Source organism: Chaetura pelagica, unplaced genomic scaffold, assembly GCF_000747805.2.
Source record: "Chaetura pelagica isolate M959 unplaced genomic scaffold, ChaPel_1.0 scaffold690, whole genome shotgun sequence".
Lineage (NCBI taxonomy): Eukaryota > Metazoa > Chordata > Aves > Apodiformes > Apodidae > Chaetura > Chaetura pelagica.
This window is the reverse complement of record NW_009951806.1, coordinates 381152-392319: the sequence shown is the minus strand read 5'-3', so window position 1 is coordinate 392319 and position 11168 is coordinate 381152. Positions and strand designations below refer to the sequence as shown.

Below are 11168 nucleotides of genomic sequence, written 5' to 3'. Positions count from 1 at the left end.
CAGCTGAGCAGCCCCAGCTCTCCCAGCCTTTCCTCACAGGCAGATGCTCCAGCCCCTTCAGCATCTCAGTGCCCAGGGATGGACTCTCCAGTAGAAGTTCAGCAGCTGCCGAAAAACCCTTATTGTTTTTCTGTTTCAAAACATTAGAAAGTTGATTTTTTTTTCAGTCTTGGATTTGCTTTTTATTTGCCACTGTTGGGAATAAAATGTGCTCCTCTTATTTCATTACAGAGTTCTGGGAACAGGCAGTGATTAAACTCAAGACACTTCTCATTCAGACTTTTTGACCATCCTGCCTGAACACATTTGATGTGGACTTGACTCCCAGCCCCGGTGGGGACTGGACTGTGTGGTTGGGGATTTTTCATCTGCTGCTTTCCCAGGAATGTGTGACTGTTCTGTGGGTACCTGAGAAAAGCACCTGTCACTAGAGGATGATGAAGTGCCCCTTGTTGCAGGTGCCTTGGTGGGCACCTCATGGTTAGTGTCCAGCAGAGGAGCCCATCCTGGTGCAGAACTCACCTGCATCTTTATGGTACAAGCCAGCTTCACTCTTCTTATAAATGTGGAAATATAAATGTTTCACCTTGTTTTTATGAAGGAAATGCAATGAGATTTGGGTATGAGCGTGGCACTTCATGTGATTTGATGAAATGAACTTCTTTTTTTGCTGTGCTCATGTTGTTTTGACAAATGTCAATAAACCAGTTTTCAGAGAAGCCTGGCACGTGTCCTAGGGAAAGGGCTTTACCTGCAGGGTGTGTTAGAGGGAAACAACATCTCCACTGCTTCATGAACCTGAGAGAAGGTCTCATTCCTCACCAGCTGAAGGTTTGGAAGCCTGGCCTGGCATTTTGACACCAGCACCTTTTCCTACCTTCTTCTAAATAGGATGTACTTGAGTGGCTACTATGTTGGTGGAACCTTGTCTTGGAGAGGTGTGCTTGTAGCTGAGCACCTAAACTAGCTGGGCAAAGTAGGGAGAAGCTTTGCACAGGTGACTGAAGGTGTGATCTGCAGCCTGAGAGGGCAGGAGCTCTGGTCTACACAGCTCTTGGTATGCTGGAATTTTTCTGGAGGTCTCTCTTGGCTGCTGGGGAGGCAGGTGGTGCAACACAAGGTGAGTTTATGATACTTCACTGACTTCTAAAGCAGGTTTGTGCAAAGAAACCCCAGTGGAGCTTTGAGGTGCTTTTTAATGAGCTTTGAGTGATCAACAAAGAAGCCACCAGGAACTTCACATGATGTGAAAAGTTGCAACAAGGAGAAACCTTCATTCTCTTTCTTAAGGGCAGACACAGACTGCACGTTTATCTACAAGAAGTGGAGCTCTTGAGCAGCTTGGTGTCCTCTTAAGTGCTGTCATTTATAGTGGGACTTCTAGGCTGGGAGGGACCTTTTATAGGGGCATGTAGCCATGGGGCAGAAGGTGATTGCTTTAGACTGGAGAGAGTTGGGTTGGATGTTGGGAAATTTATTTGGTGTCAGGGTGGTGAGAGCCTGGCCCAGGTTGCCCAGGGAAGCTGTGGCTGTCCCATCCCTGGCAGTGTTGAAGGGCAGGTTGGGTGGGGCTTGGAGCAACCTGGGCTGGTGGGAGGTGTCCCTGCCCATGCAGGGGGTTGGATCTGGATGGTCTTGAAGGTCCCTTCCAACCCAAACCAGTCTGTGAGATGTCCTAGTGAGCCTGCTGAGTTGCCTTCGGGTAGGACCTTTGTTGTGTTTGGTCTCTGATCAGCTGAGCAGCCCCAGCTCTCCCAGCCTTTCCTCACAGGCAGATGCTCCAGCCCCTTCAGCATCTCAGTGCCCAGGGATGGACTCTCCAGTAGAAGTTCAGCAGCTGCAGAAAAACCCTTATTGTTTTTCTGTTTCAAAACATTAGAAAGTTGATTTTTTTTTCAGTCTTGGATTTGCTTTTTATTTGCCACTGTTGGGAATAAAATGTGCTCCTCTTATTTCATTACAGAGTTCTGGGAACAGGCAGTGATTAAACTGAAGACACTTCTCATTCAGACTTTTTGACCATCCTGCCTGAACACATTTGATGTGGACTTGACTCCCAGCCCCGGTGGGGACTGGACTGTGTGGTTGGGGATTTTTCATCTGCTGCTTTCCCAGGAATGTGTGACTGTTCTGTGGGTACCTGAGAAAAGCACCTGTCACTAGAGGATGATGAAGTGCCCCTTGTTGCAGGTGCCTTGGTGGGCATCTCATGGTTAGTGTCCAGCAGAGGAGCCCATCCTGGTGCAGAACTCACCTGCATCTTTATGGTACAAGCCAGCTTCACTCTTCTTATAAATGTGGAAATATAAATGTTTCACCTTGTTTTTATGAAGGAAATGCAATGAGATTTGGATATGAGCGTGGCACTTCATGTGATTTGATGAAATGAACTTCTTTTTTTGCTGTGCTCATGTTGTTTTGACAAATGTCAATAAACCAGTTTTCAGAGAAGCCTGGCACGTGTCCTAGGGAAAGGGCTTTACCTGCAGGGTGTGTTAGAGGGAAACAACATCTCCACTGCTTCATGAACCTGAGAGAAGGTCTCATTCCTCACCAGCTGAAGGTTTGGAAGCCTGGCCTGGCATTTTGACACCAGCACCTTTTCCTACCTTCTTCTAAATAGGATGTACTTGAGTGGCTACTATGTTGGTGGAACCTTGTCTTGGAGAGGTGTGCTTGTAGCTGAGCACCTAAACTAGCTGGGCAAAGTAGGGAGAAGCTTTGCACAGGTGACTGAAGGTGTGATCTGCAGCCTGAGAGGGCAGGAGCTCTGGTCTACACAGCTCTTGGTATGCTGGAATTTTTCTGGAGGTCTCTCTTGGCTGCTGGGGAGGCAGGTGGTGCAACACAAGGTGAGTTTATGATACTTCACTGACTTCTAAAGCAGGTTTGTGCAAAGAAACCCCAGTGGAGCTTTGAGGTGCTTTTTAATGAGCTTTGAGTGATCAACAAAGAAGCCACCAGGAACTTCACATGATGTGAAAAGTTGCAACAAGGAGAAACCTTCATTCTCTTTCTTAAGGGCAGACACAGACTGCACGTTTATCTACAAGAAGTGGAGCTCTTGAGCAGCTTGGTGTCCTCTTAAGTGCTGTCATTTATAGTGGGACTTCTAGGCTGGGAGGGACCTTTTATAGGGGCATGTAGCCATGGGGCAGAAGGTGATTGCTTTAGACTGGAGAGAGTTGGGTTGGATGTTGGGAAATTTATTTGGTGTCAGGGTGGTGAGAGCCTGGCCCAGGTTGCCCAGGGAAGCTGTGGCTGGCCCATCCCTGGCAGTGTTGAAGGGCAGGTTGGATGGGGCTTGGAGCAACCTGGGCTGGTGGGAGGTGTCCCTGCCCATGCAGGGGGTTGGATCTGGATGATCTTGAAGGTCCCTTCCAACCCAAACCAGTCTGTGAGATGTCCTAGTGAGCCTGCTGAGTTGCCTTCGGGTAGGACCTTTGTTGTGTTTGGTCTCTGATCTTGGTAAGACATTTGAATAAAAACCACAAGGCTCAGTGGCTTCACAGCTTTCTGGTGTAGCAATAACAGCTGGAAGGAACAGCACTGGGTGATCCAAGGCAACTGAGCTGGGCAGGGGGTGAGGTGCTGCTGAGCATGAGTGTCCCAGGCTGTCCCACCTGGCTGCGGGGAGCAGGGCAGTGGCAGCGTCCCCGGGGTGGCACACAGAGCAGCTGCTGGGAGACTTGCTTGTCCTGACAGATTTAAAAGAGGGTCTGTGTGTTCCAGGCTATGCTGTGCCAAATTTGTTGCCCTTTGTTTCACTAAGCCTCTGGGCTGGTGGAGTGAAAAGCTGCAGAGGTGGTTTTTCATAACTGACTGGCGGGGAGGGGGGGTCTGGGTGCACACACGCCAGCAATCCTTGAATCCTTGCCTCCCTGCTCTGGGGTCCTGAGGGTGGCCAACTGCAAAACTCTTCAGCTCAAACTGCAGACACTGGCTTAGGAGTTCTGAGTTGAATGGATGACCTGAGAGCTGGAGCAGCTCTGCTCTGGAGCCAGGAAGGGAGAGAGCTAGGGTGTTCAGCCTGGAGAAGAGAAGGCTCCAGGGAGACCTTAGAGCAGCTTCCAGTGCCTGAAGGGGCTCCAGGAAAGCTGGGGAGGGACTTGGGACAAGGACAGGGAGGGAGAGGACAAGGGGGATGGATTAAAACTGGCAGAGGGGAGACTGAGGTTGGACATGAGGAGGAAATTGTGGAGTGTGAGGGGGGTGAGAGCCTGGCCCAGGGTGCCCAGGGAAGCTGTGGCTGCCCCATCCCTGGCAGTGTTGAAGGGCAGGGTGGGTGGGGCTTGGAGCAACCTGGGCTGGTGGGAGGTGTCCCTGACCATGCAGCGGAGGGGTGGCTCTGGGTGATCTTGAAGGTCCCTTCCAACCCAAACCATTCCATGAATTTATCACACTTGGCAGATTTTGTCAGGAATTTGGGATGCAATTCTTCTCTATTTGATGAGTGAAATCCCTCCCTTTGGGGTTGTGTGGCCAAACGTCTTTCCTTCCCTCAATCCGGGCACCAGTTGGAGCAGCAGGGCTCAAAGCTAAGTAGGTGTCCTAGGAACACATACAAGGCCTTTTTGTGCTGCCCAGAGGTTTCCACAAGAAGCTTTAAGAAGCAGAGGCTGCTCTTTGCAAGGCTGCAGTGTCTGCCCTGAGCCCTTGGCCACCGTTTCCCAGCTGCACCCTTCATGCATGGGAGCAACTCCCTGATAAATATTGGGTCCCTTCCTCAGACCTGGGGCTGGGTGGTTCAGAGCTGACGAAGGTGCCTTCTTGTTTAACACTCTTGAAAGGGAGAGAGCAGCCAAATTGTCCCCCCTCCTTGTCCTCCAGGGCTTGGCAGGGGGCTGCATGTTTTGAGTGCATTTGGCAGAGTTTTGGTGTTCTGACTCAGCTAAATGGGAACAAAGGGAGGATGGTGAAGCCTTCTTTTATTCCATAATCCTGTTTGTTTTTCTGGAAACCAGCTATAGCCTCGGAATCACTGACTCAATTTTTGGATCCTATTCTCATGACAAAGCGGCTGTCTGGTTTAAAACAAGCCCGTTATAAAAAGGGTGCCTGGGATCCTGGCTGTTTGTAACAGCTTCTGACATTCCTCCAGCACTGAGGAGCTTGGCTGGAACAGAAAATGTCCAGAGCTGGGACCAAGGTAAGTTGATTTGCAGACTCTTCAGGATTGTGGCTTTGAGTACGGAATTGATTCAGGGGTAAGTCGTGGAGGAACTCTGGTTTCTTTTCCCCCTCTGTTGGTCTGTTGGCAAGAGGAGGTGCTTGTAATCCCTCCTCACATGGAGGGAAGGTGGAGCTGAGCCCTCCCTAGTCTTTTTCCCAGATCTTGGCTCTTTCTTCTAGGTGTGGGCTCTGCCAAAGGAGGGAGCTGAAGACAGTGACTGGTGAGGGGATACTTGAAAATGCATCAGGGTCTCTGGGGAGACCTCATAGTGGCCTTCCACTACCTGAAGGAGCTCCAGGAAATCTGGGGAGGGACTTTGGACAAGGGTTTGGAGTGAGAGGACAAGGGGGAATGGATTAAAGGGGCTTTGTGCTGGAGTGAGACGTGAGGAGTAAGATGGGACTGAAACAAAGCGACGAATCGTAGGATCATGGAATGGTTGGGGTTGGAAGGGACCTTTCTTCACAGCAGAGCTGCACCAGCCCTTGGATCATCAGAGGACTAGCAACTGCATCCACCAGCTTCCCTCAGGACCAGTGGATGGATCTCATCAGGTCCTATAGACTTGTACACCTGCTGGTAGCAGGGAGGTTGGAACCTGATGATCTTTAAGGTCCCTTCCGACCTTCACCATTCTATGCTGGACCCTCACTGTATGGCCAGGAGTGGGACTGCAGATCAGAAGAGGCTGCTGAGCTTGGGGAGTGAGGCTGAAGAAGGGGAGAGCTCCTCAGCTGTCCCAGGGGGAGGGTAGTGGCTGATGCATCCCTGTGTCTGGCCCTGCAGAGGGTGTCACAGGGGTGCTGTGGCTTCCTTCACCACTGGCTTCAAGAAGAGGATGACTGGTGGTGAGTGACTGCTGAGCCTTGGTGAGCAGGGCTGGCAGGGCTGTCTCTGGGCTCACACTGGTAGATGTTTCAGGTGATACCTCTAGGGACAAAGAGCCAGGATCTGTAAGACAACAGCAGGGTTGTGGCTGACCAGCATGGTTAACTGCACCCAGTGGCAGCAGGGTGGGGAAAACTGGAGCTGGGGCTTTTTAGTGCACACCCTTTGCAACATTTATTCACTTGCTGGAAAGATGGTAGTGATCTCCCAGCTCTCCATGGCACTGGAGATGGGAAGAGCTTGCTCAGGAAGGAGGGATGTGGGGACAAGTGGCTTGGATGTGCTGACTGCTCTGTAGTGGGACCTGAGTCTCTTGAAAGTAAAAAGAAAATGTGAAGGAAACCACATTGTCCTAAGACCTGTCAATGCCATAAACCCCAGGATATAAATCCTCTGTCATGATGAGTCCAACTCCCCAGAAACCTGACCAGGCTGGTGGGACACCCTGACCAACCAGCTGTAGGAAACTGGCTGAATTATTTTTTTAAGACAAAGTGAATGGGGAAAAAAGAGTCCCAAGTAGGTCATGCTGGGTTTGAGTCTGTCTCCTGCATTGAAACTGGGGCAACCAGCAGTGGTTCTAACAGCAGTGATGTGAGATCAGTAGAAGCAGTCAAAGGTAAAGTGCAACCAGGTAGGAGCAGAAGGTGATTTGTGTGGCTTAATCCTCAAGCTGTGGAAAAATGATGGGGGAAATGGATTGTAGAGCTCTGTGTGTTAGATGTTTGAATCATTGTGGCCAGAAAAATTTTCCCTGGAGCATCTGAGGCCACCTGAGATGCTATTAAATAAGCTGGCAGCAGGTATGGGGCTGAGGCCATGGTGGAAGGCTGGAGAAGGTGGAATGGTGTCTGGAGCATGCATGGTATTGGAGCTGTCAACCTGGGCATCTTTCTTGGCAAGTGGGGTGATGTCCAGCTCGTGGCATTGACTTTGGAGAAAGCAAACTGTGAACTGGTAGAATGGGGAGCAAGGAGAGCGGTTGTGGGACTAGAAGACTCAGAGCCCAGGGGGCAAATGGCATCAAAGCAAAAGTGGAGTGGGCAGCAGGGCCAGGGAGGGGATCCTGCCCCTCTGCTCTCCTGAGAACCCACCTGGAGCTCTGTGTCCAGGTTTGGAGCCCCCAACACAAGAAGGACATGGAGCTGTTGAAGAGAATCCAGAGGAGGCCACGGAGATGCTGGGAGGGCTGGAGCAGCTCTGCTCTGGAGCCAGGCTGGGAGAGTTGGGGTGTTCAGCCTGGAGAAGAGAAGGCTCCAGGGAGACCTTAGAGCAGCTTCCAGTGCCTGAAGGGGCTCCAGGAAAGCTGGGGAGGGACTTGGGACAAGGGCTTGTGGTGACAGAATGAGGTGCAATGGCCCTAAACTAGAGCAGGGCAGATTCAGACTGGGTGTCAGGAAGAAGCTCTTGACACTGAGGGTGGTGAAGCTCTGGCACAGGCTGCCCAGAGAGGTGGTGGAGGCTCCATCCCTGGAGACATCCCAGGTCAGGCTTGAGGAGGCTCTGAGCAACCTGATCTGGTTAAAAATGTCCCTGTGCACTGCAGGGGGGCTGGACTAGATGATCTTTAAAGTCCCTTCCTACCCCCCACGTTCCATGATTCTATGATAAGACATGTCCCAGGATGGAAGAGATGTCACCACCCCCTCAGCAGCACTCAGTGAGCCAGTGCAGGTGATAAATACAGATCTAGAGAAGGGGGGTGGGAAATGTTCTATTTGTGTCTTGCTGCAAAGAGGACAAGGGGCTTCACCAAGGGACCTTTGGGTTGTACTGGGACAGAAGTGGGTGCTGGGCAGGCCAAGGAGATGGTGGCAACACAGGAGCTGGTGGGGCTAGAGTGGTGAAATCAGCTCCCAGGATGGGTTGGGATGCAGAAGATTCTGCTCGATGCCTTTTTGCCACTTGAAAGGCTCTATTTCCAGACCCCTCACGGCGTGGTGTGGCCAGGAGGTGGGTGCAGGTGCCTGAGGGATGGAGGAACCCCCCCCTGCTTCCCTTCCTCTGCTCTCCTTCTCAGGTCACCTTCTACGAAGACAAGAACTTCCTGGGCCGTTGCTATGAGTGTGATGGGGACTGCCCTGATTTCCACACCTACCTGAGTCGCTGCAACTCCATCCGGGTGGATGGAGGCACCTGGGTGGCCTATGAGAGGCCCAACTATTCCGGGAACATGTACGTGCTGAGCCACGGGGAATACCCCGACTACCACCACTGGATGGGCCTCAACGACCGCCTCAGCTCCTGCAAAGCCGTCCAGATTGTAAGTGTGAGCTCCTTCCCCATCTTGCACGGGCACACCCACCGTGAAAGGGGGTTTTCAGGGGGTGGGTGGGTGGCCCCATCTTCCTGGGAGCTTCCCTGAAGAAGGAGGGAACTCCCAAAAGGGGGTTGGTTCCCACCGTCCTGCTCTGGGAATGCCAAGGTGTTTGGCGAGGGGAGAGGGGGAATCTCTTCCCACTCTTCCCTGCAGGTGCTTTGTGGGTGAGTTTCCACAGGAACAGCAGTACATTTTATCTGCCTGTTCCTCCAGGGACTTCAGTGTCCGGGCAGGTCACCCTGAGTTTTGTCTCTCCCCTGTTGTGCTGCCAACTGATCCCAATCTGATGGTGGGGGGTCCAGTCTGGGAACAGTGGGGGCAGAAAGAGGGGCAGTTTGTTTGCCTCTCTAGCAAGTTAGGGCTCCTTTCTGCTACAGGGAACCAAATGTCACTGTCACCAAGCCCCTCTGGGCATGGGGAGGACGTGACCAGGGGTGGGAGGGATGCCTGAAGCTTTCCTTGGAGCAGCTTGGGGGCTTTCCTGGTGTTGGGGGAGCACAGGGCAGTGCCTGGAGCTGTGCTCAGCCCCTCCTAACTGATGCTGGGGAGATGTTTCTGCAGCCTCCAGCAGCCCCGGGCCTCCCACCAGCAGGAAACAGGATGGAAGCAGGTTGGCAGCCTTCACACCCTGTGGATGTGCTGTGGGGGAGAAAGGAAACAGAAGGAGCAATCCCTTTGGGAAGCTGGTGGGGGACAAACACCCTTGAAAGCTGGCAGGCCTGGTGGGTGGGGATGGGCTGTGGCTTGGCAGCAGGGCTTGGGGATCTGTGGTGGGGATCTGTGCTGACCCAAGTAGCACAGCCACGGGTTCCCACTGCGTGGAGTGAGTCTCACAGCTGAGAAGGAGTTTTGCCTTCATGTCTGGATGTCTGATGCCACTTTGAGCCTGTTTTGGCTTGGAACGAGGTCTAAATCCCTTTTGGCCAGGCAGGGAGAGCTTCCAGCTGGTTCAGAGCTCTGGCATGAGAGATGGAGGGAAAACACGCAGGACAGGGAACAGCAGCACAGCTTCTTCCAGGGGGATGAAACGCAGAGACCTTAACCTGCTTGTCCACCTGGTGCTTCCCCTGCTGCTCCTGGGGAGGCTGCACAAGGCAGAGGGCAGGGCAGAACATCCCGGAGAAGCTGCAGCAGATCCCAGAGACCCCTCAGAGCTGGGCTGGGAGCCACGTCCAGGGCAGCTGCAGCTTCCAGCCGTGGCAGCGCCCGCAGGCAACGCAGCCCTTCAAATCCCAGCGGGAAACAGCGGCGCTGCCTTCCTGGGAATCCACACCGGCTGGGGTCAGCAGCTCATTAAACTCCTGGTTGCCCGGAGGAGCAGGGAACGGAGATGGGGGGGGTCCAGGCTCTGCTTCTGGTGCTCACAGCGAGTGGCTGAAGGGCTGGAGGCAGAGGGTGGCTGGGATGGAGGGCTCAGCACTTGCTGGCTTGGCTTTAACCCTCCCTGCAGCCTTTGGAGGGTCACGGAGGTGATCTGAGATCTGGAGATGGGCTGGGAGAGTTGGGGTGTTCAGCCTGGAGAAGAGAAGGCTCCAGGGAGACCTTAGAGCAGCTTCCAGTGCCTGAAGGGGCTCCAGGAAAGCTGGGGAGGGACTTGGGACAAGGGCAGGGAGGGAGAGGACAAGGGGGAAGGGATGAAAACTGGCAGAGGGAGATTGAGGTGAGACATGAGGAGGGAATTGTGGAGTGTGAGGGTGGTGAGAGCCTGGCCCAGGTTGCCCAGGGAAGCTGTGGCTGCCCCATCCCTGGCAGTGTTGAAGGGCAGGTTGGATGGGGCTTGGAGCAGCCTGGGCTGGTGGGAGGTGTCCCTGCCCATGCAGGGGGTTGGAGCTGGATGATCTTGAAGGTCCCTTCCAACCCAAACCAGTCTGGGATTCTGACTCATCCCTGCAAAACCAAGGAGGGGATTTGAGCAGGGACTGCTCTGCTCTCTCTTGCTGCTTTCGTGTCCTCTTCGCATGGGATGCCTGGCCAAGAGTTTCCCTCCCTGCTGCCCTTCTGGGAGCTGCCAGGAGCTGCTCAGCCCCGTTCCGGTGTGCTGGGGTGTGGTGCTTTGTGCCTGATGCGAGTCTGGCTGTGCCTCAGCTCTGCTCCCTCCTGCTGGTGACCACGGGGGCTGGGAACTCCCGCTGCCTCCCCCCAGCATCCTCTCCCCTCTCTCCAGCCAGGTGGAAGCCGGGGCCACATCCAGGTGTTTGAGAAGGGCGACTTCGGCGGCAAGATGTTCGAAGCCACCGAAGACTGCCCTTCGGTCATGGAGGAGTGGCACATGCGTGAGATCCATGCCTGCAGGGTGCTGGAAGGGGTCTGGGTTTTCTACGAGCACCCCAATTACCGGGGCAGGCAGTACCTGCTGCCCAAGGGCGAGTACCGCAAACCCGTGGAGTGGGGAGCGGCCAGTCCCGCCGTCCAGTCCTTCCGCAGCATCGCCGAGTGAGGCAGCCCCTGCTGGGGCAGCTGGACACACTGCAATAAAGCAACTGAGTCACTCAGCTCGCCCAGTCCTAGCTTCTTCTCGGGGGGAGGGGGTCTGCCTGTGGTTGCTCCTGCCCTGGAGGAGCTGGTGTGGAGCTGAGAGATCTTCGAAGCGAGACCTGGAGAGTTGGGAAGGGAGAAACGTGGTGGAGTTTTGTATCTGGGGAAGAACAAGCCCATGGAGCAGGACAGGTTGGGGCTGAGCTGCTGGAGAGCAGGGTAGGGGAAAGGGACCTGGGGGTGCTGGTGGGCAGGAGGATGAGCATGACCAGCAATGTGCCCTGGTGGCCAAGAAGGCCAATGGCATCTGGG

General features: G+C 53.8%; 1 protein-coding gene across 1 annotated transcript; it reads left to right on the top strand.

Annotated features, from left to right (window-relative positions):
- Positions 1-5128: 5128 nt before the first annotated feature.
- CRYGS (crystallin, gamma S) lies at positions 5129-10818 on the top strand. The gene is made up of 3 exons (XM_010007877.1): positions 5129-5149; positions 8082-8324; positions 10546-10818. Exons 1-3 carry the CDS (start codon positions 5129-5131, stop codon positions 10816-10818), a joined length of 537 nt encoding a protein of 178 aa, XP_010006179.1.
- The last annotated feature ends 350 nt before the right edge of the window (positions 10819-11168 follow it).